This window comes from Marmota flaviventris, chromosome X, assembly GCF_047511675.1.
Source record: "Marmota flaviventris isolate mMarFla1 chromosome X, mMarFla1.hap1, whole genome shotgun sequence".
Taxonomy (NCBI): Eukaryota; Metazoa; Chordata; class Mammalia; order Rodentia; family Sciuridae; genus Marmota; species Marmota flaviventris.
In genome coordinates, this window is record NC_092518.1 from 813,960 (window position 1) to 841,348 (window position 27,389).

Genomic DNA, 27,389 nt, shown 5'->3' on the forward strand with positions numbered 1-27,389 from the left:
GGATCTTGGGGGAAGGGGTTGGAGTGGAGGCAGGGACCAAGAAAGGCTTCAGGGACAGAGGCGTGGAATGGCTTTGTACCATACTGGGAGTTACTCAGGCAGAGACAGGGACAATACAAACGTGACACAGAGACAAGGACAAACAGTAAACAGTTAACACAAGTTCAGAGGCAAAGATTAAAGACAGACTGTAAATCCAATCTGAGAGAAAGAATTGCTGGCGAAACCAAAGGGGTTGGCAGCAGAGTACAAACGAGGGCACTCTTGTCCCTCTACCAACTGGGGGCACTTTTGCCCCCCCCCCCGAATCCTCTAAGGCGTCCCTTAAGAGGGGTGGCCTGTGGATTAGGACACGTCTGTCACCACTGCCAGGGAGAATTTACACTCTCCACTGACGGCCACGCTGCCAACCCAACCAAACCAATCCAAGCCAAAGACCAAACCTGAACCAAAAAGCTCTGAGAACTTACGCTCTCCACTGAGCCAAAAACCAAAAAGCTCTGAGAACTTACGCTCTCCACTGAGCCAAAAACCAAAAAGCTCTAAGGGATCGCAAAGGAAAAACAAGAAGGAGAACAAGGAGGAGAAGAGAAGGAGGAAGAAGAAGAGGAAGAGGCACCTTACTTACCTCCTAAAGGAGTCCGTTGGAGGTCTCCTTGTCCGGCAATGCGCTTTTCCCGGCCAACGCACCAAATGTAAGGGTCCCGCGAAACGTCGGAGAAAGAGACCACCAAGTGACCACTCATGCAATTGGCAGAAGGGGGGATTTATTGAACCAGCATGCTGGGGCTCCGTGCCCACTCAAGAAGGGAAAGCAGCCCAGAGCCGATATTTCCTTTTATCAAGGTACAAAGATTCTAAGGTTTTCAGAAATTAGTTCAAAGTATAACCAGGAAAAATTCTAAAAGGAATTTCAACAGAGGAGAAGCACACATTGGAGGTCCTAAGAAGAAAGAAATCATCTTTGGGTAAACCAAGATCTTTATATTCTAGATTTTAATGATAAAAATATTTTCCTAAATAGAAATATTTTTATATTATTAATTAGATAATATAGAAATGTAAAAAAAGATTTATATGTACTGGACTGACTAAAAAATTTAACTGATTAATTCAAGGATATTTCAGGCCATTTCCCTGATTTTACTATCTATGCTGATCGTGAGCTAATATTTTGGTTCATATTTTGACATGATAAAGACCTATTAAAATGTTAAGTTTAACTCCTTTAAGCAAGGTCTTTATTGCCTAGTGATTCTTATTGTTTAAAGCAAGGATTAATTTTGGTGAATAAATTCACATCCTTGATTAAACACTAAATATATTAAACTGCTGACTTAGATTCCAATTTTTACAATTCTCCTTGGAGACTAAGTTTGATTGATTCAGAGACTGTTCATTCTTGCATATTTTGTTTGTTGAATAATTTTGAGATCTGGGAATTTTTTTAGGATGGAGGTTCTCCAAAATAAAGTTGTATGTTAGTTTTGAGCAATCAAAGTTGCAAACATTGTTGAAAATTCATTGACATTATAGAAGTTCTCTGACTGGACCTATTATTTATAAAAATATGGTAGGATTTATATACTGCTTAATCATATTTTTGAAAAGACAATTGAGAGACATCTATTTAAAGGATAATATTCTGAGACATAAAGATATTCTGAGACATTCTCTCAGAAAGACATTGAGGATTCCTTTTAAATTGTTAGGATGGATCAACTAGAATATATTGAGAAATTACAATAATCAACACAAGGTAAATCTGATCATGTAAATACTTTACTACTATCTATAACTTAAACTGATGATACTATGGCTTATGCCAAGTCTTTACTCAGTTTTATTAAATTAAGAAAAGGGGGAATACAGTACCCCAGAGGCACACACTAGATCTTACAAAATATTTTTTTTCCTTAATTGTAATATTGAGAATCTCAGGGGATATAGCTCAGTTGCTAGGGTGCTTTTCTCACATGCACAAGGCCCTGAGTTCAATCCCCAGCACCACCACCAAAAAAAGAAAAAAAAAAAATTGAGACTGCTGCTGAATTTACTGAATCATGTTCACTGCTGCTGAACATGATTCAGTAAATTAAATCAGATTTGAAAAGATAGAATTTAAACCTGTCATCATGAAAATGACTGAAAAACCTGACACAGGAAGGTAAACCTTCCAACTGCAGAGTTTACAACCATGCAGCTTCATGAGCTTGTCAGGTAAGTAAAAATTATGAAGAGACTTCTATGGACCCATTTCTCAGATCTATTTTTTAAAATTTATTTTTTAGTTGTAGATGGAAACAATCCCTTTATTTTGTTTATTTTTTTATGTGGTGCCGAGGATAAAACCCAGGGCCTCGCACGTGCTAGGCGAGCGCTCCACCACTGAGCCACAACCCCAGCCCTCAGATCCATTTTTAATGTACATTGTGGTGTGGACTGGAAAGTCCACCAATGAAACTAGATTAATCATGCTGACTGTAGTGGTCAGTACATGTTGATCCTATGGTAAACAGGTTGTCTGGGATTATATTTGAGGAAAACACGGCATATGAGAAACCTAAACCAGACAATCATGCTGGCCCTTTGAAATGAAGACTACTTATCTGGACAATTGTCCAAATAGAAAGATTGTTGAAATAGAATTTTTCTGTACAGGTCAGTTATTTACATAAGGTATCCACCAATATATGGTTTCCCTGATCATTCATGATCTTTGAAGTGACTACTAATAATATTTAATTATTTCTTGCTTGTGTGATACAGTCTTTATGGCTCTGTTTCAAACTTACAACATATGGATTTTCTTAATGCTTGACTTAAATTATTTCCAAGATCTTTCGTAGTCAGATAAATGCTGATGGAAAAATTAGAACAGAGTTAAAATGCTCTAAAAAGCCACTGTAATAAATATTGTGACTGAGCCCTCTGCTCCATGGAAAGGCTGAAGCACAACGCCAAATGAAAATGTCCATGTTACCATTGCCAAGTGCAAGGCTTCCCAATAAAATCAAGAAAAGATGAAGAATCTTCTGATGAGTGTTTGGCAGAATAATAATAATAATAACCTGGAACTTCCAAGTTGGTTATGTCCCTGAGATAGTATGTTTTCTACTAATGCCTTTTGTGTTTCAATAGCAGATCATGATGATCTCGGACCAAGAATCCAGTGATGGAAGGATATAACTTCCCAATTGCCTTCAAATATTAAGGAAGGGCTGGGGATATGGCTCAATCGGTAGCGCACTTGCCTGGCATTTGTGCAGCCCGGGTTCCATCCTCAGCACCACATACAAACAAAGATGTGTGTCCACCAAAAACTAAAAAATAAATATTAAAAAATTCTCTCTCTCTCTCTGCAGACCCTTACGGTCAGAGGAGCCATCACAGAACCCCCCCAAAAAGGTCTCAGTGTCTCTTGTGTGGTTATTTCATGCAGCTCAGTTCCCCTGAGTGTTTTTGTGTGAGGAAGCGGCAGCCAGTGATGCAGACAGTGTCCCTGTCCAGCTTTCTGATTCTTCGAGCTGTCTGTAGTGTGAGCTTCACCCAGACCAAGGCGGCCCCCCCTTCACTTTGAAACCATCCAAAACAGGGGGCTGGCAGGACACTTCTCCTTACTTTTCTGGCCAGGGGTGGGCAGGAGAGTTTCAAATTTCAAATCCCCCTCCCAGGGAGCACTTGGGAGGCGGTTGGCCTGGCCCTTCTGCCGGAGGAAGAGCCCACTCCAACCCCAAGCCCTTCGTGGCTATCCTGACCAAGGGGACCTGGTCTCTAGCAGGGCTTCCCCATCCCTCTGTGGTCTCCCCTTCCTGATCGGAGTCTTTTTGGAAGCCGGAGCCCCAACCTGCATTCACTCAGGCAGCCAGGAGGGAGATCTGGGGCAACGTTGGGACTAGTTTGCTCATTACGTTTCCTGATCTGGGTCTCAGGTGCTGATGAAAAGTGGGCCCGGGGGGGTGGGGGTGGGTGGGTGGGTTAGTCATGCTGGGATTGTCACTCTCTTGAAAGTGCCTCTGTGTAGAGCCCTCCATCACCTTTGCAACCCAGGGAGCCTGGGAAACTGTCCCCAGACACAGACCTTCATGGGCAGAAGATGTGGCGTGTCTGTCATCTTGTCATTGCCTCCCCTCCCATTGTCCTCGTGGCACCCCACTCTTCTGTGCAGACACCAGGCCCTTCTTCAGGCCCCAAAGTAGCTTGTGATTGAAGTTGAGCCTGGAATGTTCATTTTGGTCAGAATGTGAAAGATGCTTCCATATCCACTCTCCACGGAGGCCCTGAGGGCAGGAGGATCATGAGGTCAGAGCCAGCCTCAGCAAAGACAGGTGCCAAGCTACTCAGGGAGACCCTGTCTCTAAATACAATACAAAATAGGGCTGGGAGGGGACTCAGTGATTGAGTGCCCCTGAGTTCAATGCCTGGTACCCCACCTCTCCAAAAAACAGCCTCCTGTTCCTGCTGATGAGAAGAATCATGGCCTCTGAGACAGAAGATCACATGCTTCTACTTTACTAACAAAGCAATAAAACTTTTTTTCCCCCAAAGCTGTGTCCTGATTATTGGATTGGCACTGGGGACAAGGATGGAGTCTTCAGTAACTCCTTAACCTCATGTATTTTGGAAAAGAATGCACATGCAATTCATCAAGGTGGGCCCCATTTTACAGGATTATTCTCTTAACCTTTTGTTCCCACCATTCTTCTGTGTGTCCCCTAGAAGACTGAGAGACACAGGTACAGAAAAAGCACGGCTTTCGCTGAGAGTTTCAGGATGGAACACCTGGGGGAGCAGGCAAGTTGCAGTCAGCATTTTATCCTCTGGTTCACAAGGTCCCCGCTTCCCACCCCAGTTCCTTGTTGGCAAAGTACTATGGGGTGTACCAAATTCCAGATCTTCACCTGGGTTTCCCACTGGGTGGTTTAAAGAAGTATGCTGCTGGGCAGACTGGCACATGCCTGAAATCCCAGTGGCTTGGGAGGTTAATGCAGGAAAATTGCAAGTTTGAAGCAGCCTCTGCAGCTTAGTGAGGCCCTAAGCAAGTTACCCAGACCCTGTGTAAAAGTAAAAAAGAGCTAGAAATTTGGCTCAGTGGTTAGGCAGCTCTCAGTTAAATCCCTGGTATCAAAAACCCCACATATTTGTTTATAAAGCAATACACCATTAGTTGTCCCCACCTCCCTTTGTTCTTTTGTGCCAGGAAAGTCTTGTTGGATTGAGTGCATCTTGGACATAGACCGTTTTTACTTTCCTACATCAACACTGTTTCTTTCTCTCTTGGTCAGGGTGACCCCTCCCCTACCTCCTGTGTGTCCAGGGTGGTTCAGGTGCATGGACTCGGGATCTGCCACATCCACAGTCTGGGGCTGTACGAGTATCCATTTTGCTCTACTTGCCCTCAGGCTGCCTTTCTTATGTCTCAACTCTACATTTAAGGCAACATACTATATTCTGAATATAGATCAGTGGACTTTTTATTTCTCACACCAAGTACATCTAATCAGAATAAGCGACTCATTCATACTAACAACTCCAACTAAATAGAAAACCCTTATCCTACCTAGCTCTCCATCCTTCCACATACAGTTGTAAGTCCTTTTCTACATTCCATTTTTGTATACTTATTCTTATACATGTCATATCTCTAAAGTTACAAACTAAGTAGTACCTGACTGGAAAAGTTATTGCACCAGGAAATTCTAAGTCTTTTGAGGAAGCTAAAAGGAGACCAGTGATGTAATTAAGAATTTTGTTTATTATTTTTATTATTTATTTATTTATGGTGCTGATGATTGAACTCAGGGGCACTTGGCCACTGCACCACATACCCAGCCATGTTTGGTATTTTATTTAGAGTCAAGCTCTCATTGAGTTGCTTAGCACCTCATTTTTACTGATGCTAGATTCGAACGAGCAATCCTCCTGTCTCAGCCTCCTGAGCCTCTGGGATTACACGCATGAACAACCATGCTTGGCCTAACCCTCTTATTTGTCAATTTCTTCACTTGATTGATAGTAGGTTGGAGTCACCATCTGGAGTTATTCTCTCAGGCCCATTACAGTTATGCTCACACCCACCTTCTTTGAACCACAATAAAAGGGATGCTCAGAGAAAAAGTGCCCCTGCCCTCAATTCAGTCTCTACCATGGGGGACAATAAAAGCACCTGGAATTCAATTCTCAGCCCTGGGCAGCTATGTGCCCACTTTTCCACACCGGTGGGAATATGACTTCTTACACAATAGCCCCCCTTGGCCATGGGCAATATTGTTAGGTAGAATGAACTTGGGCCAGTGAGGAGGATGTGAAAGACTTCACAAAGCCCAACTTAAAAGCAGAGAATAAAATTTTACTTAATTTCCAAGAGGGGGGTAGACATGACAGGCAGTATTGGCCCCAAGTGGCAATTTTTTATGGTTTATATGCAGGGTTAATGGGCAAGCTGAGCAGGGTTTTCGTTTCTGGTTTGACTATCAGTTGAAACCCAGGAAGCTGAGAGCGCTGGGTCAGCTCCTGGGGGAATGTTGCTTTCTCGGGTTTGTGGCTTTTTTTGAAAACCTTGACATGGCAAGAATACACTGGAGGGGGACTTCCTCCTGACAAAGTGAGGTCAGTCTATGCAATAGAGTGACATGTGTCAAGGGGGCAAGTGAGCGTGAGCTCACAGACATGGTATAAAACCACAGATGCCTGAAGCTTAAATCCTACAGATAATACTAAATCCTAGATACAATTTCCCCTGTGCATACAGCCTATAATTATTCTTCTATAAAACCTCAAAGTCCTTGTCAGCACCTGAAGACAGCATAAGGGCAGGGTTTCCTTGTCTTCCTGGTGTAGCTGCACTGGTCAAAGTTTCTTTCCTGTTTTGCATCATGACCTTTTCTGTTTGATATTGGGGCATACACCTGACCAGACCTGTGGGATCCCCAAAGTCAGGTCTCTGCATAAGACTTCCTAACAGTCAAAGTAGAACATCTACACTAAGCACAAGGCACCCATTTTATTTCCACTGCACATTGCTGCCCTAGAGGATTGCCTTCCTTCCTCCCTGAGGACCCTCTCTGCTGAGGATGGAACCCTGAGCATCAGAGCCAAGCCCAATTGCTTCCTTTCATAGCTCAGGCTGCCTCCTCAAAGCAACAGAGGCCAGGAGGTGATGAGAATTACTAAAATAGTTTTCAAATTGTTCTCATTTTTAGATATTGTGTATGGGTCATACATATGATATCTTTAAATAGTGTTTCAAAAATTTGGAGACTGTGTCTTTCTAAGTTGCTTGAGGTCGCATCACCTGAAAAAAAAATATGTTATATAGTTCTTTGTTTTTCTTTGAGGTACTGGGGAATAAACCCAGTGGGGCTTGACCTGGACCTCTGAGCTACATCCCACCGTTTTCATTTTATTTTAAGAGAAGGTCTCACTGACCTTGGGCTCCTCCAGCCTCAGCCTCCCGGAGAAGCTGTGCTTTGTTTTTGTGTTGAGGTTAAACCCAGGGCCTCGCCATGCTCGGAAAGCACTCTATGGCTCAGTGCCAGATGTCACCTCTGTACCACAGGCCAAGCCAAGGCTTCCCACCTGGATTAGTTCCCAGCACAGTCCGGAAGGTCCTCCTGAAAAGGGCTGAGGCCAAGAACCTGTCACTCTACCCAATTTCAGCCAGTGATTGGATGATGTTAGCTGTCAGTCACGATGCAGAGGCGGGCCTGGAGGTCATCCATCCGGGATGCTGGGGCAACTTTCCAATCAGCGCGCAGAGGAAGGGGGAGGGCGGGCTTCCCCAATCTCGCGGGCTTTTCTTCCTTACTTATTGGGCTACTCCTTCTCAGGGCCGGGTTCTCTGCTCCCGGGACCCAAGGACTCTGTGCAGCCTGTGTTCCCCGCCCCCCCATCTCGGGTACCCGGAGGTTCCTCCAGAGGACGCTGGGTCACCACGGAAGCCAAAAATGGTGAGTTTGCGACCTGGGCTGAAGGTACGCATCACCATCTGCCTTGGGGCCCGGCTCGCGGGTGAGCTGCGGAGCGCAGCGGAGTCCCCCTGGCCGGTGGCCCTGGCCCCTGTCTCCTGGTCCCCTGGGGTCAGCTGGGTTTTTGGTTTTTGAGATTAGCTGCGGAGCGCGGCTGAGTCCCCGCTGGAGGGTGGCCCTGGGCCCTATTCCCTGGTTCCCTGGGTTTGGAAGGGCGGCTCAGGTCCCTGGTGTCCCCTTTGCTCCCTACTGGTGGCCCACACCCACTCTTCCCAACGCGGAGAAAGCAGGGCCACAAATGCACCTTCCTTCTCCCAGTGGAGCTCCTCCGGAGGCTGCTGCAGGTCCTCCAAATTGCAGGCGCCTCCTGCCTTCTAAAACCCACCTTCCCTCCACCTCACAGCTCGGCCAGACGTTCGTTCTTCCCACTCGGTCCAAATGGACAAATGGACACCGTCTGCTAATTGTCACTTTTCATCTAGTGAAATATTGGAAAGAATCTTCCTCCCTCCCTCTCTCCTTCCCTCCCTCCCTCCCTCCCTCCTTTTCTGCCTCCCTGCCCTGCCTTAACTTGTGATCCTCCTGCTTCAACCTCCCACATGTCTGGAATGACAGTCCTGTGCCACTGTCCCTGGCAAGAAGAACACTTTTGAAAGCATTTGTTTCCTATTTGTGAATGTTATACTTGAGGGGAAGGAATAATCACTTAACACTTCCTTGTGTTTGGTCAAAATAACTGCTTTAAAGGGAATAAGGAGGTTGTTTATAGATCCCAGGGATATGGAATCCTGGGCTACATCAATAGAGTATAACTGCTCCCTTTTCTGATAGTCCATGATGTAGAGTCACCCCAGTCGTGTAGTCACGTAAGCACACAGGGTAATACTGATGTAGGGACAAAGGAGGCAAGGCACTGAAGATAGCCATAAACAGTTTTATCTGGCTGCAGCCAGTCTCAGAGGGCACAGCTTTTGCTGTAATCAATCAGTCAATCCCCTGAACCCTGAGTTCAGGTGGTTTCAGAATCTTATACCCAGCATGTAAGGGGAGGGGCTCAGAAGTTCACATTGTAATACTGAGACCCTCAAATAACTCTCAGACCACACAGTCTCATTCCAGTTAAGCCTTTATTGCTGGCTCTTGGCAGACACTCTGCTCTCGAAAGAATGAGATGGACAGAGTGGTGCCCCTGCCTTCAGGTGGCTCCATATTTAAGCACAAATACCACAAAAGGGACGTTTGGGGCTTTAGGCAATGCAAGCAAGCCTGAAAGTTTCAGTCAGTTAGTCTCCAATTGGCACCATAAATAATGCTGAGTTCTTGGGGGCTTTTCGTGAAAAAAAGAATACAAAGTGCCCCAGTCATGACTTTTTTGTGTGTCATGGCTGAGTTCACAAAATGGAGTCACCATAGTCAAGTTGTCACATCACACACATAAAAACAGCTTTTTCTTTCTCTATTCTAGCCTGGATCTCCCTGTTTGAGAAGCCAGATTTAAAGAGAAGAGTTTCTGTAGGTAGGTTAATGGGGTTCATTAGGAACCATAAAGAAAATGGAGTATAATCTGAGCCTGGGAAAATCATAAAAACACCTGAGAAATTGAAATATTAGTGTCCCAGGATCTTGGGCAGGTCCTAATAAGGGTTAATGAAGTAGCTCCCAGTAAAACCAGGAGATGCTAATCAAATCACCCTAGGCTGTTCCTGCCCTGGTTTCTGCTCCTGCCCTGGTTTCTGCTCCCTGCCCCACCACTCCACCAGTTTCCCACCCTTTTTCCTTCCACCTGCAGCCCCCATCACATGCACAATAAAGAGAAATAAAGGACAGGAATGTGGGAGGACAAAAGGCAACCTTTGGTATCAAAGGGAGAAGACCTCCCTTTTCCAAGGATTTCTCCTTTGGAGACCCCTTCTTCCTGGGGGTGGGGGCGAATCTTTTCTGCTCTCCCTCAATTAAGCCTTCCACTTTCCACTCTCCACGTGCTTCTCTGGTGTTATACTTCAGCATTTGGGGAAGCAAGGACCTGTCACTGTAAACACGGGTAACACTGTAGATCCTGACCTGAACCTTGGGCTCCTCCTGCCTGAGGCTCCCCAAGTAACTTCTTTTGTTAATTGTTATTTGTTTCTGTGGTGAGGTTAACACCCAGGGCATCATTCATACTGGGAAAGCAGTCTCCCCGAGCCATAGTTCAATCCCATCCTTACCAAGTTCCAAGCAAAGGCTTCTAACTTGGAATTTTTTCTAGCCCAGCAAAGCCTTGTCACCTGAAAAGAACTGTCACTCTAGGCAATTTTAGCTAGTGATTGGATAACCTTAGCTGTGAGTCACAAGGCAGAGATGTTCCTGGAGGTGGCCCATTAGGGATGCTGGGGTGGAACTGTCCTCACCAACTCTGTTCCTCCCTTTCCGGGCCCCATGTGCTCTGCTCAAAAAGCCTAGGTGATTCTGAGCAGCCAGTGTCTCCGAGATCTCTGGTGTCTGGAGGTTCCTCGAGAGAATACCAGGTCCCCAAGGAAGACAGAAATGGTGAGTTTGTGATGAGGGCTGAAGGTACGTGGTCAGCACCTGCCTTGGGGTCCCCACAATTGGGTGAGCTGCAGAGCCTGGCGGAGTCACCTCTGGAGGTTGCCCTTGGTCTCTGTCCCCTGGTCCTGGGGGTTGGGCTGGATGGTAGATCCTTAAAGTCACCTCGCTGGCAGCTGACCCTAAGCCTCTGTCCACTGGTCCCTTGGGGTGAGCTGGGTGTTGGGTGCCTTAGGTTGGTGGAGAGGGTGCAGTCTAGTCCTTCATGGTGGATGGCCCTGGGCTTCTGCTCTCTGGGATGGAGTGGTGGGCTGGTCCCTGAGGTCAGCTGCAAAGCATGAGGCCCAGTTCCCACTGGCAGGTGACCTTGGGCCCTGTCCCTGTCCCTTGGCTTCCATTTTTGAATGGGTGGCTCAGGTCCCTGGCCTCCCCTCCTCTCCCTGCCTGTGGCCTGCACCCACTCTTCCAAATGTGTAGGAAGCAGGATCGCAAATCCACTTTTCTTCCTCCAGTTTAGTTTCTCCATAGGCTGCTGTAGGTCCTTCATTTGCAGTTGCCTCCTGCATTCTAAAATGCCATCTTCCTCTTCTCTTCCCATCATTCTCAAATATCTGGTCTTCCTCCTGTGTTTCAAATGGACACAGTCTATTAATTTTCACTTTCTCTCTAGTGAAGTATGGCAAGGAATATATTGTTTTTGGATTGAGGATCAAAACTAGAGAAGCTTTATCAGTGAAATCCTCAGGCACACCCCCTCCCTTATTTTTTTTTTTTTTTCAATCTTGGTCTACATCCCAGCCCTTTTTTTGTTTGTTAGTTTTTGCAGAAGTTATTTATTTGTTTTACTTGGTTTTCATTACTTGTACATAGCAGTAAAAACATTTTGTCACATCATACATAAACAGAGTTTAACTTCTCCTTTTTGTGGTTGTACATAATGGTCATTTAGTCATATATGCACATAGGATAATGATGCTTGATTTATTATACTGTCCTTCATCCCCAGCCCTTTTAAATTTTATTTTCAGACAGGATCTGGCTATGTTGTCTAGCCTCACCTGGAACATGTGATCCTCCTGCCTCAGCTTCTCAATTCTGTTGGAATTAAAGGCTCTGGCCACCATACCTGAAGAATATAGTTTATTTTGACCCAAATATTAATGACCATCCTCAGGAACATGAGGATGTTCATTTAACTTATCCTGAATGATGTATGTGTTCCACTCTGGAAGAGATTACTTTTTTTTTTTTTTTTTTAATACCAAGGATTGAACCCAGGGGTAATTAACTAGTGAGCCATATCCACAGCCCTTTTTATATTTTATTTTGAGGCCTGATCGTCCTTAGGGCCTCACTAAGTTACTGAGGCTGGCTTTGAATTTAGCAGTCCTCCTGACTCAGTTTCTCAACCTGCATAGCTGAGAAGAACATTTGTAAAGAAAGTTATGTAAGAATACATTAACCAATTGCATTGGTAGGATCATCAGATCGGTGACTACAGTAAAAAGGGTCGGGGGATTTCTTCTTTAGGTCTGTTATTACATTGTTAGCTTTGGAAGATGGTGCTTATATGTCAAATAAGGTTGGTAATATATACTGAGAAGTTTATTTGTTCTGAGAATTTTGAACTAATACAGAAATTGAGGTAATTGGCTATTAAAGGGCTTAAGATAGCCCAAGATAATTTTTGCCATTCATCCAGGACCCTGTCTTACTGCCCTCATGGTGGTTTAGTTCCCCAAAGTCAAGTGGTCTGAATTTTCATTGATATACAGCAAGTTCATAGAGAATTTCAGTTCATACCTGCAAAAATTCTGTGTTTCTCCTTTTATCTTTCTTAGGAATAAGCACCATATCCGATTTTCTCAGGCAAGTTTCCTTTGGACACCTCACAGAGTCCTATGTTCTCAATCACTAGTGTTTCCTGGGCCTGCCACAATGTGCCCACAGGTATCCTGTGTCCCGCATGGTTCAAGGAATTTTAGGCACTCGGTCAGCTCCTCTTAGAGGACAGCCTAATGTGTGAGGTACAGCCTTTTGGGGGATCAGCTGGAAGTCTTGGGGCTAAGGAATGTCCTGGAACAAGCCTCATCTAGACAACTAACTTCTTGGGACCTTGTTTTCCCCAAGCCCTGTTCCCATTCCTTGGAGACAGGTGTGCAGTCAGCCTGTGGATGCTGGTGGTGAGAGGCCATGTCACCAGTGATTCCTGACCCTTGCATTCTCTCACAGTGTAAAAGAGCAAAAACTCTCCCAGAGCCTAAGGACCAGCCACCCCAATGCAGTGCTGAGCAAACCCGAAAAGCCTCATAAGCTGGAGTCATGGTCCAGGTCTCGTGGGAGAGTGATCATAGAGTGCTTCAGTGGGTATGACCAGGTGTGAGGATGTCCCAGCTGGCAGGGACCTTCTGTACTTCTGAGCCTATTAGGTTTGCTTCCTCAGCACCAGCCATTTTGTGTTTATCACTTTGAAATGATCTGCTTATTATCTGAAGCCCACGTTTATTTATTAAAATCCAAATATGGTGAAATATTATGAAAAAGAGAATACAGAGGGGATTTTAAAAAGTCTACTTACATTTTCATTTGTTAAATATCCTAATTTGCAGCAACATTCACAGGTGCCCCAGATGCTGAGGCAGGAGGGTTTAAAGTTTGAGGACATCTTTACCAACTTAGGGAGACCCTATGCAACTTGATGAGACTTCAAAGATTGGGGATATGGTTCAGTGGTCAACTGCCTCTGGGTTCAATCACAAGTATTAAAAAAATATATGCCTCATCTTTGTGCCACCACGTTTGCAGCTAGACTATTAGCTTATGAAATTTAGCAGTTACATAAATACTATGTTCATACTCAGTGTGATCTCTACAAGATTTTCACTGATCTTAGATATGGTCCACTATTTCCATTTTTAGGAGTAGTTTCTGTTAAGTTCACCAAGAAGCACAGCACTCCTGGCCCTGGATTTCACAAAATTTACTAAAATGCTCAGGGTTTTTTCAGAGAGTGTAGATCTTGGGGAAGTTCAGTCTCCTTAATCTCTTTGCTAAGAAAGCATATTGTCTTTCTATTGATTTCATTGTATTTAATGCCTCACATTTTGCGCTTTTTCCATTATAATCATTTTTTGTCATTCATGAGATGTATTTTAGTATAGTTTCTGTGTGTGTGTGTGTGTGTGTGTGTGTGTGTGTGTGTGTGTGTATTTGTGCCCTGCTTCGGATTGAACATAGGGCCTCATGCATGCTTGGCAAATGCTCTACTGTTGGGCAACTCCCCAGCCCAAGAAAATGGACTATTATTGATGTATTTACTTATGTATTAACTGGTGGGATTTAAGCCACGGACTTGCTCATGCTTGTTATCCTTCAAAAACATGTTTTAAGTTTGTGAAAGCATTTTCTTGGAGGGTAGGTGTTTCCCTAAGGATTAATCCCAGAGCCACTTGACCACTGAGCACATCCCCAGTGTTTTTTGTTTTTATTTTTTATCTATTTTTAATTTTGTTTTAGTAATAAATGGACAGAATACCTTAATTTTGTTGATTTATTTGTGGATCTAAGTTTTGAATCAAGTGTCTCACACATACTAGTCAAATGCCCTGTCACTGAGTGACAGTCTCTTTCCCTCATTTTCATTCTTGATTAAGAGCAAGTCTCACTATATTTCTGATACTTTTGTACATGACTGAGGCTGGCTTCAGTGTTGTCATCTTCTGGCCCTGACCTCCCTAGTTAGTAAAATTTGAAGTGCACACCACCACACCAGGAGTTATAATGACTTTTAAAGGTAAGTCACCCATTTCTCTCAAAGTGGAAACAGTATTGAAAATCAGTTTCCTTGCTTTTCTTCATAGTTATGAAATTTGTATATATAACTCTTCCTCTTTCCTTTATGCTGCAGTCCAGCTGCAGCAAAATAACCGTGGGGTGACGAACAACTTGTGTAGGTTGATACAGCAGGAGTGGGAGCTGTTTATTGTAGGACTGGAGGGGTATATATACATTACACACAGCTTATCTTAATTAACATAAACTAGATACAGCAGTCAACCAATAAGGAATCTCCACACTTAATGGCTCACTGGCATTACTTCATAAACCACTCCCCCTGGCAAAATGCCAGGCGCCATTTTTTTTTTTTTTTTAAAAAGAGAGAGAGAGAGAGAAAATTTTTTTAATATTTATTTTTCAGTTTTTGGCAGACACAACATCCTTGTTTGTATGTGGTGCTGAGGATTGAACCCGGGCCGCACACATGCCAGGCGAGCGCGCTACCGCTTGAGCCACATCCCCAGCCCAGGCGCCATCTTGACTTGTTTACAGACCCTAACATTTCCCCCTTTTGTTTAATTTAAATAACAACCATAGTGGTTTTTACAGAAACACCATAAATAGTCTGCTACAAGCAGAAGGGGAGGATACAAAATGCCACAATACCAAGCCAATTGATGGCTCCATGCAAGAAGCCCTTGGAAAAATTATACCAGCAATGACACCGTTAACAAAGATACCGAGTTACAATTTGTTGTAGATTACAGTTTGTTGTCTCAATCCAGGTAAAACAGTGTCTCAATAGATTAACTCACAGTCCAGGTAAATCACAGTCCAGGTAAGTTCTGCAGGCAGAGAGCTTGATCCGAAGTCTCTTCCGGTTCTCAGTAACACTGGAAATTTTTCCACCTGTGTAGATTGATACAGCAGGAGTGGAAGCCGTTTATTGCAGGATAGGAGCAGTATTTATACATTCCACACAGCTTATCTAATTAGCATAAACTAGATACATCAGTCAACCAATAAGGAATCTCCACACTTAATGGCTCGCTGGTGTTACTGCACAAACCACTCCCTCTGGCATTTTGCCAGGCACCATTCAGACTTGTTTACAGACTAACATTTCCCCCTTTTGTTTGATTTAAATAACGACCATAGTGGTTTTTACAGAAACACCATAAATAGTCTGCTACAAGCAGAAGGGGAGGATACAAAATGTCACAATACCAAGCCAATTGATGGCTCCATGCAAGAAGCCCTTGGAAAAATTATACCAGCAATGACACCGTTAGCAAAGATGCCGAGTTACAATTTGTTGTAGATTACAGTTTGTTGTCTCAGTCCAGGTAAAGCAGTGTCTCAATAGATTAACTCACAGTCCAGGTAAATCACAGTCCAGGTAAGTTCTGCAGGCAGCTAGCTTGATCCGAAGTCTCGTCCGGTTCTCAGCAACACTGGAAATTCTTCCACCTTAGTCTTCGCTGGCACTGGGATGAAGGCAGGAACTCCGGATGGCTAAAGAAAATCCTGTAGTATTCCAGCAGGCACTAAGAAAACAACCTTCTGAACAATTTAGTACATTATCTCAAGGTTTTTTACATTTGAAATAAGCCTTAATAGTGCTCATTACTCATTAGCTTCCAGGTGTGGGAGAACCATTGTAGTTAATGGCCTTGGAAATGATCAAACTTCAGGGACCCGGGCCTCTTCTGGCTGCAGTGTCCCAGGCAGCCCCAGATGGCCCTGGGGAGAGTCTGGGGAGTGTTCTGGACTCAAACTGCCACTGGGCACAGGGAGCAAGAGCCTGCGAGACTGTGCCTCCGGTGAGGTTTGGATTTGGGCTCTCACAGTGGTGTCCCGCTCCCCGGGCGGGGAAGAGCCGGCTGCCGCCACTTGGAAAGTCCTTGCTGCGCCATGACTGGCTTGCGCATGTGGCGGCATAACGAAAAGTATTCAGTAATAGCCTTTTGTTGCAACCTTTTTCCTGATAATCCTTCTTCTTCTGAACTTTCTTTTTCTTTCTGATTAGAGTTCCTGGGCTTCCATGAACACATGCCCTAACTATTCTTGGTTCCACTGGGGTGTTTCCTTCCCTTAGCAATTTACTTAATATCCCTTCCATATTTTCATCACAAAGGCAATACAATACACTGAGACAAAACAAGACACAAACCTGCTGTATTAATCCTCTCCATCTTCTTAAAATGGTCATTCTTTCTTTCGCCCTGTCTTCTTAGGGACGAGCAGATTTGCTTCTGTCGTATCTTTCTATGGATGGGCAGCTTTTTTTTTTTTTTTCCCATCACTTACCCCTGAGTGTCCTGGGGCTCCCCGTACAGGCCACCATCTGCCGCAGTCCAGCTGCAGCAAAATAACCAGGGGGTGACGAACAACTTGTGTAGGCTGATACAGCAGGAGTGGGAGCCGTTTATTGTAGGACCGGAAGGGTATATATACATTACACACAGCTTATCTTAATTAACATAAACTAGATACAGCAGTCAACCAATAAGGAATCTCCACACTTAATGGCTCACTGGCATTACTTCATAAACCACTCCCCCTGGCAAAATGCCAGGCACCATCTTGACTTGTCTACAGACCCTAACACCTTTACTCTTGCATTATTATGGAAAAGGTATTCAGTATGTAATATTGTTTCTTATGTATATATTTGTGAATCTTCCATGGTGTGGTAGTTGATTCACTTTTTTATTAAATTTATTTTTCAGAGTGATTATAGTCTTATATAGTACATTAGTCGGGGTTCTCCATTGGAACAGAATTAACAAGAAGAATGAATACAAAAAGGGGATTTATTGGATTGTCCTAGGTGACCAGAAGCTGGAGAGTCCTCCATGGCCGTCTGCTGGCTGGGGAGCTGGAGAAGTAGTAGCTGTGCAGCCCAAGATGCTGAAGCCTCTGAACAAGAGGGATCAATGGTGCTACCCTAGTGTGAGATCCAATGCTTCTGGAAACTTCCTGGAGAATCACTGGCAGAATCAGCTTTGGAAGAGTGAAGAAGGGAAAGTCTGATATCCTCAGGCAGTCACAGCAGCAGTGGAAAACCCATCTGTGTAGAATCCAGCTTGCATCTGCAGCTGCTCCATGTAGTTGCAACTTTTATTTCATGCAAACCACCATCCTATTTGATGATGTTACCCACACATATGGAGGTTTTCCAGTTTGCTATCCCACATGTCAATCACTCCTAGACACAGCCTCATGGCCAAACCCAGAAGCCCATCAATCATCTTAATCCCATCAAGGTGAAAATTCCCATGAACCATCACATAGTATAATACACCCCTTCTCTCTAGCTCATAGTCTCAACTCTTTTCAACATCTTGGACTTGGCATGCAATTCTTTTAAATTATTTTTGGATTCAGTTAAGTAATGTTTGTGGAGGTATTTTGCATTTATGATCATGAGAGTAATTCATAGCTTCCTCATTTTATCAAGTTAATTTTGATAATAATGTAACATGCCTCCAAAGAAATTAGAAGGTGTTTTCTCTGCTTCTGCATTCTCAAAACAAATGTAGAAAATTGGTGGCAGTTCTGGAGTTTCTGGTGGCAACCTGTATGATGTCTAACAGCCCTACATTTCACTTTTTTGATGGTAATGAGTTATTGAGTCAATTTCTTCAGTAGGCACAGGCTCATGTGTTTTTTGTATTTATCCTTCTGTGTACATTGTAGGAGATGGTCTCTCTGAAATTATTGGGCCACTTCCTCTAAGTTATCAGATTTGTGTCAAGTGCATGTTCATGATATTGTTGAAGAGCCCATGGATGGTAATGGTGGCTCTTTTAATTCTAATGGATAGTTTCTGTGTCCTCAGTTTTCTTATTTTTTTTATGTTATTGTATTTCTCATAGCTTTGTTTTAATTTATTTACTTTTATGTGCTGACAAGGAATGAACCCAGTGTCTAACTGGTGCTAGGCAAGCTCTGCACCACTGAGCCATAACCTCACTCCTGTCCTCTGTTTCCTTAGCCACATATTAGTTTGTCAGTGATGCTGATGTTCAGGAAGAAGTTGGTTTTGCAGACTGCTGATTTCTTTCTCTTTTTCCTATATTTTTTTCTTAATTTTAAAAAATTTTTCATAGATCTTTATTTATTTATATGTGGTGCTGAGAATTGAACCCAGTACCACACACATGCAGGGAGAGTGTGCTACAGCTGAGCTCCAGCACCAGCCCCTGCTGATTTCTTGATTGTTGTTTCACCAACACCCCCTCTTACCTACCTGTGCTTAATTTACCCTTACTTTGCTCTTTTTTCTTTGCTTTCCTTAAGTACAAGTGTCAATGATTGCTTTTATCTCTTCTTTTCTAAAATGTGCTTTGGATAGTGTAGACACCCCCAGTGCTCCATCTCTGCTGTTTTCCGTATTGGACTTTTTTATTTCATTTTTCTCAACATGATCAAATTTACCCTTGAGTAACCTCGTCTTCCTATGTCTGTTTAGAGCCCTGTGTTGCATCTCCCAAAGCTTAGAGGTTTTCCAGCTGCTTCTGATCTGATTTCTGCTTTAACTCCCATGTTCTTTGAGCCTACTTGGGATATCACTGGCATTGCACACTTGTTGAGGAGAAGTTTATGGCTCAGAATGTGGCCTTTTCTGGGGAGTCATACTATGATCCTGAGAAGGCTGTGTGTTTCACTGTTGACTAATGGCCAGGGATCACAGACCCAACAGAGTTGTGGTGATGTCTCCCAATGTAGCCATGTAGTCTTCATTGTCCTGGGAAATTTTGTATGTCTCTGCTTGGTGTATTTTGACTTTGTTTCAGGTGCATGCATACTAGCAATTCAAGACAGTTACTTGAAAGTTTAGCCTAGAGCTGCCACAGTGGCACATCCCTTTAATCCAAGCAGCTCAGGACTCTTAGGCAGGAGGATCAGAAGTTCAAAGGTAGGCTCAACAAGTTAGGCACTGAGCCACTTAGAGAAATTCTCTCTCAAAATAGAAATAATTAAAAATAAAATAGGGCAGTGAATGCGGCTTATTTATTATGCACCCTTTGGTTCAATCCTTGGTACAAAATATAAATAAACAAACAAATAAATGAATAGAAAAAAATTAATCCCTGGGATTCTGGAGTCTTATCTTACTCAGGCATGGTCAATCTCACGTCTGGTATTTTCCATTCATGAGTTAAGTTTTCCTGTTTCTCAGTATTCTTTGTACATTTTTAAAAAGTGAATGAAATTTGTTTCTTGGGGATGGGGTTGTGGCTCAGTGGTAGATGCTTGCCTAGCATGCATGAGGCACTGGGTTTGATTCTCAACACCACATACAACTGAAAAAAGTTCCATCAATAACTAAAAAAAATTAATAAAAAAGAAAATGTGTTTTTCCTTTTCTCCTATACTGTGGTTCCTGTTTGTTGAAGGCTTCATGCCTTTGCCTAGAGACTAGGTGTCTGAGGTATTTTTAGTGAATTATTTTGTGTTCAGCTCCTTTGAAAGATTTCCCTGAATGCTAGGGTCATCTGAAAGAATGGAGTTTCAGAGCTGACAGGCTTTGGATTTGCAGACTGACACCCAGCAGCTGTGCTCTCTGACATTTCACCATGAGGGCTGGCCACAGCTGCAGGTACCTGTAATGCAGTAGTAGAAGCAGCCAGCAAAGTAACAGAGAAAGAACAATCCCTCTTCAGATTGAGCATAGTAAAAGTCCCTAATGTGTATGAGTCTTTAGGCCATTGACAAGCTTGTTTTCATATAAGAAATAAAAAAATCACTCTCCAATATATTGCCCCAATTTCCTTTTTAGTGTCCTCAAAACTTGTTTATGTATAAAAGTAAAACCCAGCTGTGCTCAGGCCTCAGGCTTTAGGAATTTTTTGGTTTTTTTTTTGGGGGGGTCTATGGTGTCACAATCAATTATTGCTGCCAGATCTCAGTGTCCCTTGGCCTCATTTCTCCCTACACTCAAAACTATAAAAGAAAAGTAGAAACAGCAAAACCTCACTTGTCTGGTTTTTGTGGGTAGTAGTGTTGGGGCCTGTGCTTTAACACACAGTGGTGCTGTTTAAAACTCTGATGTGCCTTTTCTCTGCAGATCCCCACCTAGAGAGCAACCAGTGCTGAGCATGTGGGTCATGGTCCTCTTTTTAATGTTTCCTCCTGGTCTGTGTGAACTTCCTTCTTTCCTCAGAATATCTCGGTGGTTTTATTTGGGGGAGCATACTGTGGAGTGAACCCTCAGGTGCTTCACCACTAAATCAAATGCCCAGAACCTTCCCCCTTAACTTTTATTTTTGTTAACTTTCATTCAGGATTTTGCCAACTTGCTTAGGGCCTAACTAAGTTGCTAAGGCTGGCACTGAACTTGCAAGCCTCCTGCCTCAGGTTTCTGAACCTGGGTGTTTTTGAGACCTGATTTCTAAAAGAAACTCTCTGAAACTTGCTTTGTCAAATTTTAGGTGATGGTTGAGTGGGTAGACAATAGTTTGCTTTCTTGCCAGATGCAGGTTGTTTGTTTACTTAAATCCTTTTAAGGAATTTCTGCTGATTTTTTACAGTGATTACTTCTGATGTAGAAGAGTGAGAGTTTGTTTTACACATTAAGATATTTCCATGGTTGGGCTGGGGTTGTGGCTCAGCAGTAGAATACTCACCTAGTACATGTGAGGCCATGGGTTCGGTCCTCAGCACCACATTAAAAAATAAATAAAAGAATAAATAAAGATAATGTGTTCGACTACAATTAAAAAACAAAATATTTTAAAGAAGATAATTCCATGGTGATTTTAGTATGAATTGCCCCAAACTGAAGAAGATGTGCTGTGTGTAGTCTGGAGTCAGTGACCAGGCCCTCACACTGAGATGTCAGGCCAGTGTCCTGCACCAGAAAGGGTCAGGCTGAAGGGATCATGAAGGTCAGACCATGGTAGCTGCACTGCACTCTTTTTTATGACTGCTTCACGGAGCTGTTGGGAAACTTTCAGGGCTTTGGGGCATGATGGCATTGTTGTTCTGATGGTTTGGCTTGTGTTTCCACTTTTGTTCTATTTCATGGCCGTATTGAGATGGTTCCAAGCTCCCTGTTGTGTCATTTTGCTATGAATGTTGAATTGTTTTTCTTCTTATCATTAGGGAATTGTATAACATGTTCTTCTACAAAACTAAATTTCCACAGGTGCAATGGTGCATGATTGTATTCCTAGCAGCCTTGGAGGATGAGGCAGAAGAATCATAAATTTAAATGCTACCCTCAGCCTCTCACAAGGCCCTGAGGAAGTTTTTGAGTACTGTGTCAAAATGGCATATATGCTGGAGATGTGGCTCAGTCATTAAGTGCCCTATGGTCAGTCCCTGCTTATTTATTTTCTAAATGTTTCTGACCACAAATAAATAAATACAGTGAAATTTTTTTTGTCAGTTCATTAAAAGTGTGTCACATTTGAATGTATAATAAATGGATTTTTGACTATGGAATTAGTGCCTTTGGCCACCTAGATTCGAGTTTGCCTAGATCATCATTGTGATCTGTATCCAAGACACCTGCTCTCACTCATCTTTCCATGCTGTTGAAGGCCAGCCCACTGAAGCCTTCCTCATGGTCTGTTGCTCACCTCTGCTGATACTGTGCTGCTCAGGAGATCACATGTTTTAAGTCCTTGAGAATGGTTTTGTGTCAGTGGCAGGGGCACCTTCTGGTAGGTGATCTTTTTGGCTGTTCCATCACGGGGCAAACATCATAGTACTGTTATGATTGTACATGAAGTGGCGTGTTTCACACCCAAACTGTGTTAGATAGGTGAGGATTCTGGGTTGCAACCCTGCTTCTTTACACACCCTGTAAATGCTTCTGTCGTAGGTTTGTTTGCACCACCATCATTACAGGCAGGAGGAAATGCTTTCACAACAGACACCAGTGCACATGTGGCCCACTCTTGACCAAAGTGTCCTTGAGTGGAACATGGCTATGTGGAACACGACCTTACGGTAGTGAAGTGACTGCTTTTCAGTAGGTTATTGACAATTCTTGTACATTCATTGTTGCTATGAGGTTTAGAAATTCGTGTCTGCTTTTCATTAAGAAAACTGGTTTGAGACTTACAAAACTTTGCAAGGTTGTTGTTTGGACAAGGTGACATCTTTGGGTCATTGAGTTATATGTAAGACATGTTCCATCTTTCAACTTACCTAATTCTGCTTTGACAGTAACCTTGAGAAATCATCAAATTTTTGTGTTTATTAATCATTTTGCATGTTTACTATTTTATTAATTTTTTAATGGAGAAATGTACCTGCAAACATCTAGTTGTTCTCTTCTTGTAATCCCACAACATGAACTCAATCCCTAGTTCACAAATTCTGGCAACCTGAGTGTCAGGTTGTCTAAATGTTGTCTGTAGTGGAAGCTTCTTTGTGATCAATGCTCAGAAGTCATGGGTGGGAACTGTTCTAGGCATTTCCTTAAAGAAGGAACAAAAGGACTTTCAGAAAGAATCAAGAGATCAGTGAATGCAGTGTTGTCTATATTAACTGTGTAGGCACACTGACCCACTGTGGTTGGTAGAATCTCTCTCAATTGCTGAGTTCTGTGATTGCAACAATGTCCTACTCAGTCAGCTTTCTTTCCTAAGGGTAAGTACTCTCGAGGGTGCTAATATTAGCTCTCAACTTCCGAGAAGGTTGTTAGTACATGTAATAGAGGTGTAACCAAAAAAGTGACCCAGGATCCTGTGTTACTTCCTGTGAACTCACCAATGGAAGGGAGAAAATCACTAAATTGCTTGCCTTCTGAGTGGCCCAATTCTACTGTTGAAATGTTTGTGAGGAATTGAGTGCAGAAAAGTTTTGTTGGACCAAATCATGGAATTAATCAGAAATTCAGAGAATCATGTGAACATCAAGCATGTTGAGTACATATTTCTTCTGCTGTCAATCTCTCCTGACTTCCACTAAACATTTGTGGGATATTTTAGTTCTCAGTGACCTTTGAGGATGTGGCTGTGAAGTTCACCCAGGAGGAGTGGGCATTGCTGGATCCTTCCCAGAGGAACCTTTACAGAGATGTGATGCTGGAAGTCCTCAGAAACCTGGCTTCTATAGGTAATAATGATTTTTTTTTTAATTAATCTAATAGAGAACTCATGTTTATTTTGGTCATTTATATAGAACATGAAAAGGAAATCCATTGTTGAATTATTGCAGCATAAAAGGCACCTACAAGTTTGGCAAAGCATTTCTGTCTCCTAAAAATTCATAAAGATTGTTCTGGTTTCTCATTTTAGAAAACAAATGGTATGAAAAAAACATTGAAGATGAGGTCAAAAATTCTGAGATCATTCTAAGGTAATTGTACTCACAAGAGGAGTTCTTGAGGGAATGTGAGAAAGTCATATAATTTTTAAAACAGACCAACCCAAGAAGTATGCATAATTTGAAATGTATTTATTCTTATAAATTTTTTTTTTACTAGAAATGTATACTTAACTGTAACAGATATTCAGTCTTTTCCAAGTACTTGGCATGCCAAAAGTATATGAAATTGCATGTGAATATCACTATTTGGATAAATACCATAGGGAAGCTGCATTGCAAAGGATTATTTCCTTTGGATATCTTGATTTTCAGGCAATTTGAACACATCAGGAAGCCTAGCCTTTACCTGATGTTGGTAGTAATGTAAGCCTAGGACCCATAAATAAGTATAAAATCATGAATGAATCAAGCATTGATAATGTTCTGGTCATTCTTGAAAGAAGCCATGTGGTAAACTTAAACAGCCAAGAAGGTAGTGTGGGGAAACTTTCAATGAAATTCCAGTTCTTAAATGGACAAAGAAAAATTTTAATAGAGTAAGTCCATGTGATTGTTATATGTGTGCCAAGGACTTCATATGTGCTTCATTCCTTCATAGGCACATCACATCTCACTCTGAACACAAATGCTACAAGCCTGAGGAATGTGAAGATAAGCCATGTGAATTTAAACAGCACAGGCAATCCCTGGTTTCTGTCAAAAGTGTCCACACACAAATGTTAATACAAACTGGAGATGGACCCTATGAAAGTACAGTATGTGGGAAAGTCTCCAGTTGTTCCAGTGACATCCAAAGGCATGAAGATACTCATACTGGGTGGCAACCCTATGAATATCAGCAATGTGGTGAAGCCTCATCTTCTCCCACAGGTGTTCAAAGACACATGAGAACACACAGTGGAGGTAAACCTTTTCAATGTGAGGTATGTGGGAAAGCCTTTCATTTCTCCTCTTCAGTTAGAAGACATGAAAGAATTCATTCTGGAGAGAAACTCTATCAATGTAAACAAGGTGGTCAAACCTTTATTTCACACACAAGTCTTCAAAGGCACAGGATCACACACACGGGGAATGCACATTTTAAACGTAAGGTATGTGGGAAAGACTTTGCTTATCCCAGTTTACTTAGACTACATCAGAGAACCCATACTGGAGAGAAGCCCTATGAATGTAAGCAGTGTGGGAAAGCCTTTGCTAGATCCAGTGAACTTCGCATACATGAAAGAACTCATACTGGAGAGAAGCCCTATAAGTGTAAGCAGTGTGGGAAAGCTTTTGTTACATCCAGTCACCTTCACTCACATGAAATAACTCATACTGGAGAAAAGCCCTATGAATGTAAGCAGTGTGGCAAACCCTTTGCTAGATCCACTGACCTTCAGATTCATGGAAGAACACATACTGGAGAGAAGCCCTATGAGTGTAAGCAGTGTGGCAAAGCCTTCAGTCATTTCTCTGGCCTTCACTCACATAAAAAAATTCATACTGGAGAGAAGCCTTATGCATGTGATCAGTGTGGCAAAGCCTTTGCTAGGTCCAATACCCTTCACAGACATGAAAGAACACATACTGGGGAGAAGCCCTATGAATGTAAGTATTGTGGAAAAGCCTTTGCTAGTTCTAGTTACCTTCCCAAACATGAAAAATCTCATACTGGAGAAAAGCCCTATGAATGTGAGCAGTGTGGCAAAGCCTTTTCTACATCCAGTTACCTTCAGATTCATGGAAGAACACATACTGGGGAGAAGCCCTATGAATGTAAGCAGTGTGGAAAAGCCTTTGCTAGATCCACTTCCCTTCAGATTCATGGAAGAATGCATACTGGAGAGAAGCCCTATGAGTGTAAGCAGTGTGGAAAAGCCTTCACTTATTTCTCTGGCCTTCATGCACATAAAACATTTCATATTACAGAGAAGCCTTATGCATGTAAGCAGTGTGGCAAAGCCTTCACTCGTTCCTCTGACCTTCACTTACATAAAAAAATTCATACTGGAGAGAAGCTTTATGCATGTAAGCAGTGTGGCAAAGCCTTTGCTAGTTCCAGTGAACTTCAAACACATGGAAGAACACATATCGGAGAGAAGCTCTATGGTTGTAAACAATGTGGAAAAGCCTTTGTTACATCTGCTCAGCTTCACTTACATGAAGCAACCCATAGTGCAGAGAAATCATACTCATGAAAACAACTGGCAAAGTCTTCTGTTAATAAGGTTTCACTCATTAACATGTAGTAAGTTTTCTGTAGAAAAATTCTTTGAATGTGGTAAATCAATATTTCTTGTCCATTTCAAAGAGAAGAAAGTGCTCACATGTTTGAATCTATCTATCTATCTGTCATCTATCTATCTATCTATCTATCTATCTATCTATCTATCTATCTATCAATAGTACTGGGGATTTAGTCTGGTGGTCATCTATCACAGAGCCACAGTGAAGGCAATCTCCCACTCACTCTCTTGACAGGGTCACAGTGAGGATGAATGCTGGCAAAGCCGCACTGGTTGGTGGGAAACAGAAAGCATGAGACCCTTTTTTATATAATTGGGACTTTTCATTTTCATGCTTATGTTTCTGACAGGAGGCATGAGTATGTTAAATGTGAAACAAATTAAATTTCAGATGGCTAGAACATAACAGGTAGTTCATGCCTTGAAGGCTGTTCTACTACCCCTCAGCATATCAAGGACAAAGTAGAAGGCTGTTCTTCTATCTCAGTACATTGAGGACAAATGTGATATTGGACAACAATCATCCTCTGAAAAGTCACAAGAATTTTAGGCACCACATCGATTATATCAACTAGAACCCAAGCTCTTAGAAAACGTAATTATTATGCTTATTTTTCAAAGCCCACCATATGTAGTCTCATTTTTGATTGAGGAAAGTTATATTATACACTTAGGAAAGTTAAAACATATAAAGGTATATTCTCTTTTTATAAACCCTTTTTTACTTTACATAGGGATTTATGATGAACATAGTTAATATTGGCGGAAAGTGGACTGATGTTTAGAACTTACTTTCTATTGAGAACGATTATAAAGATACGAGAACTAGTGCACCTTGACTGAGAAACAAAGAAACTCTTTGAGAAAGCAGCTCAACCAGGTTTATGAGAATAAATTTAGGAAGTAATTAAAGTAGCCTTATAAGATATATTTTTAGAATAATGTTAGAAATATTATCCTGTTTAGACTTTGGGGTTTAGAAATTCTGAAGTTTTTAGTTGTATGGGTTTCTGATATATTTTAAGAATGATTTATAAACTTTAGGATATTTTAAGTATAAGATTTAAGGGGACTTTTTTAGATGAGAATTTTAGATTCGAAATAAAGTAAAGGTGTACTTTAAATTTAAAGGTTAATGATAGGTTCAGAGACTTAGAATCTGGTTTCGTAGTTTGGCATTAGTCAATAAGAAAATAGTAAATCTTGGGAAAATCTGAAAAATGTAAATTAGTGATGCATTTTATTAATGATTCTGTACTTTTAATAATTAAATAACTAAAGGTCATATCCTGGAAAAATGGAAATTAATGTTACATTTTTTGTATCCCTAATCATGGTTAAGGAAATGTCATGTCTTGGCAAAAGTTTTAGATTGTATAATCAATGGCGTATCTGAATCTATAATGATGAGAAAATTTGCAATAAAAGATGACCCAGAGAAAGCTGCATTAGAGCTCTCTCTCTGGAGATTTCTCCAACGGAACGACTCCTGTCTCATCTTTTCGCCGACACCACTCATCCTTCAGGACCCCCTGGACCCCGCGAGGGCAGGACAAGAACAGGATCAAGTCACCCTTTTCTCTACATGCCCTCACTAGTG

The 27,389-nt window shown here is 42.2% G+C and overlaps 1 protein-coding gene and 1 long non-coding RNA gene across 12 annotated transcripts; one reads left to right on the top strand and one right to left on the bottom strand.

Moving 5' to 3' along the window:
* The first annotated feature begins 7,816 nt into the window (after nucleotides 1-7,816).
* LOC114106901 (zinc finger protein 709-like) lies at nucleotides 7,817-27,267 on the top strand. Of its 11 annotated transcripts, none has more exons than XM_071606766.1 (7): nucleotides 7,817-7,949; nucleotides 8,371-9,483; nucleotides 10,405-10,496; nucleotides 17,003-17,539; nucleotides 23,222-23,348; nucleotides 23,531-23,591; nucleotides 24,160-27,267. In XM_071606766.1, the coding sequence occupies exons 5-7, from the start codon at nucleotides 23,315-23,317 to the stop codon at nucleotides 25,739-25,741; spliced, it is 1,677 nt and encodes a 558-aa protein (XP_071462867.1). In that variant the 5' UTR covers nucleotides 7,817-7,949; nucleotides 8,371-9,483; nucleotides 10,405-10,496; nucleotides 17,003-17,539; nucleotides 23,222-23,314; the 3' UTR covers nucleotides 25,742-27,267. The 11 variants fall into 11 exon arrangements, with proteins under 11 accessions (XP_071462867.1, XP_071462866.1, XP_071462862.1 ...); XM_071606765.1 differs by having other exon boundaries at nucleotides 17,104-17,539; XM_071606761.1 differs by lacking the exon at nucleotides 17,003-17,539 and having other exon boundaries at nucleotides 7,817-7,973; nucleotides 9,433-9,483.
* On the bottom strand, nucleotides 14,666-15,712 carry LOC139703353 (uncharacterized). The gene is made up of 2 exons (XR_011705729.1): nucleotides 15,647-15,712; nucleotides 14,666-15,179 (listed from the first exon to the last, which is right to left on the bottom strand). It is a non-coding gene; the product is annotated as an uncharacterized lncRNA (long non-coding RNA).
* Nucleotides 27,268-27,389: the final 122 nt, after the last annotated feature.

Bases quoted from the DNA above. Each gene is read 5' to 3' on its own strand.
- LOC114106901 (XM_071606761.1), top strand. The intron at 23,349-23,530 runs GTAATAATGATT...TTCTCATTTTAG, and splicing joins CAGAAACCTGGCTTCTATAG to AAAACAAATGGTATGAAAAA. The intron at 23,592-24,159 runs GTAATTGTACTC...ATTCCTTCATAG, and splicing joins AATTCTGAGATCATTCTAAG to GCACATCACATCTCACTCTG.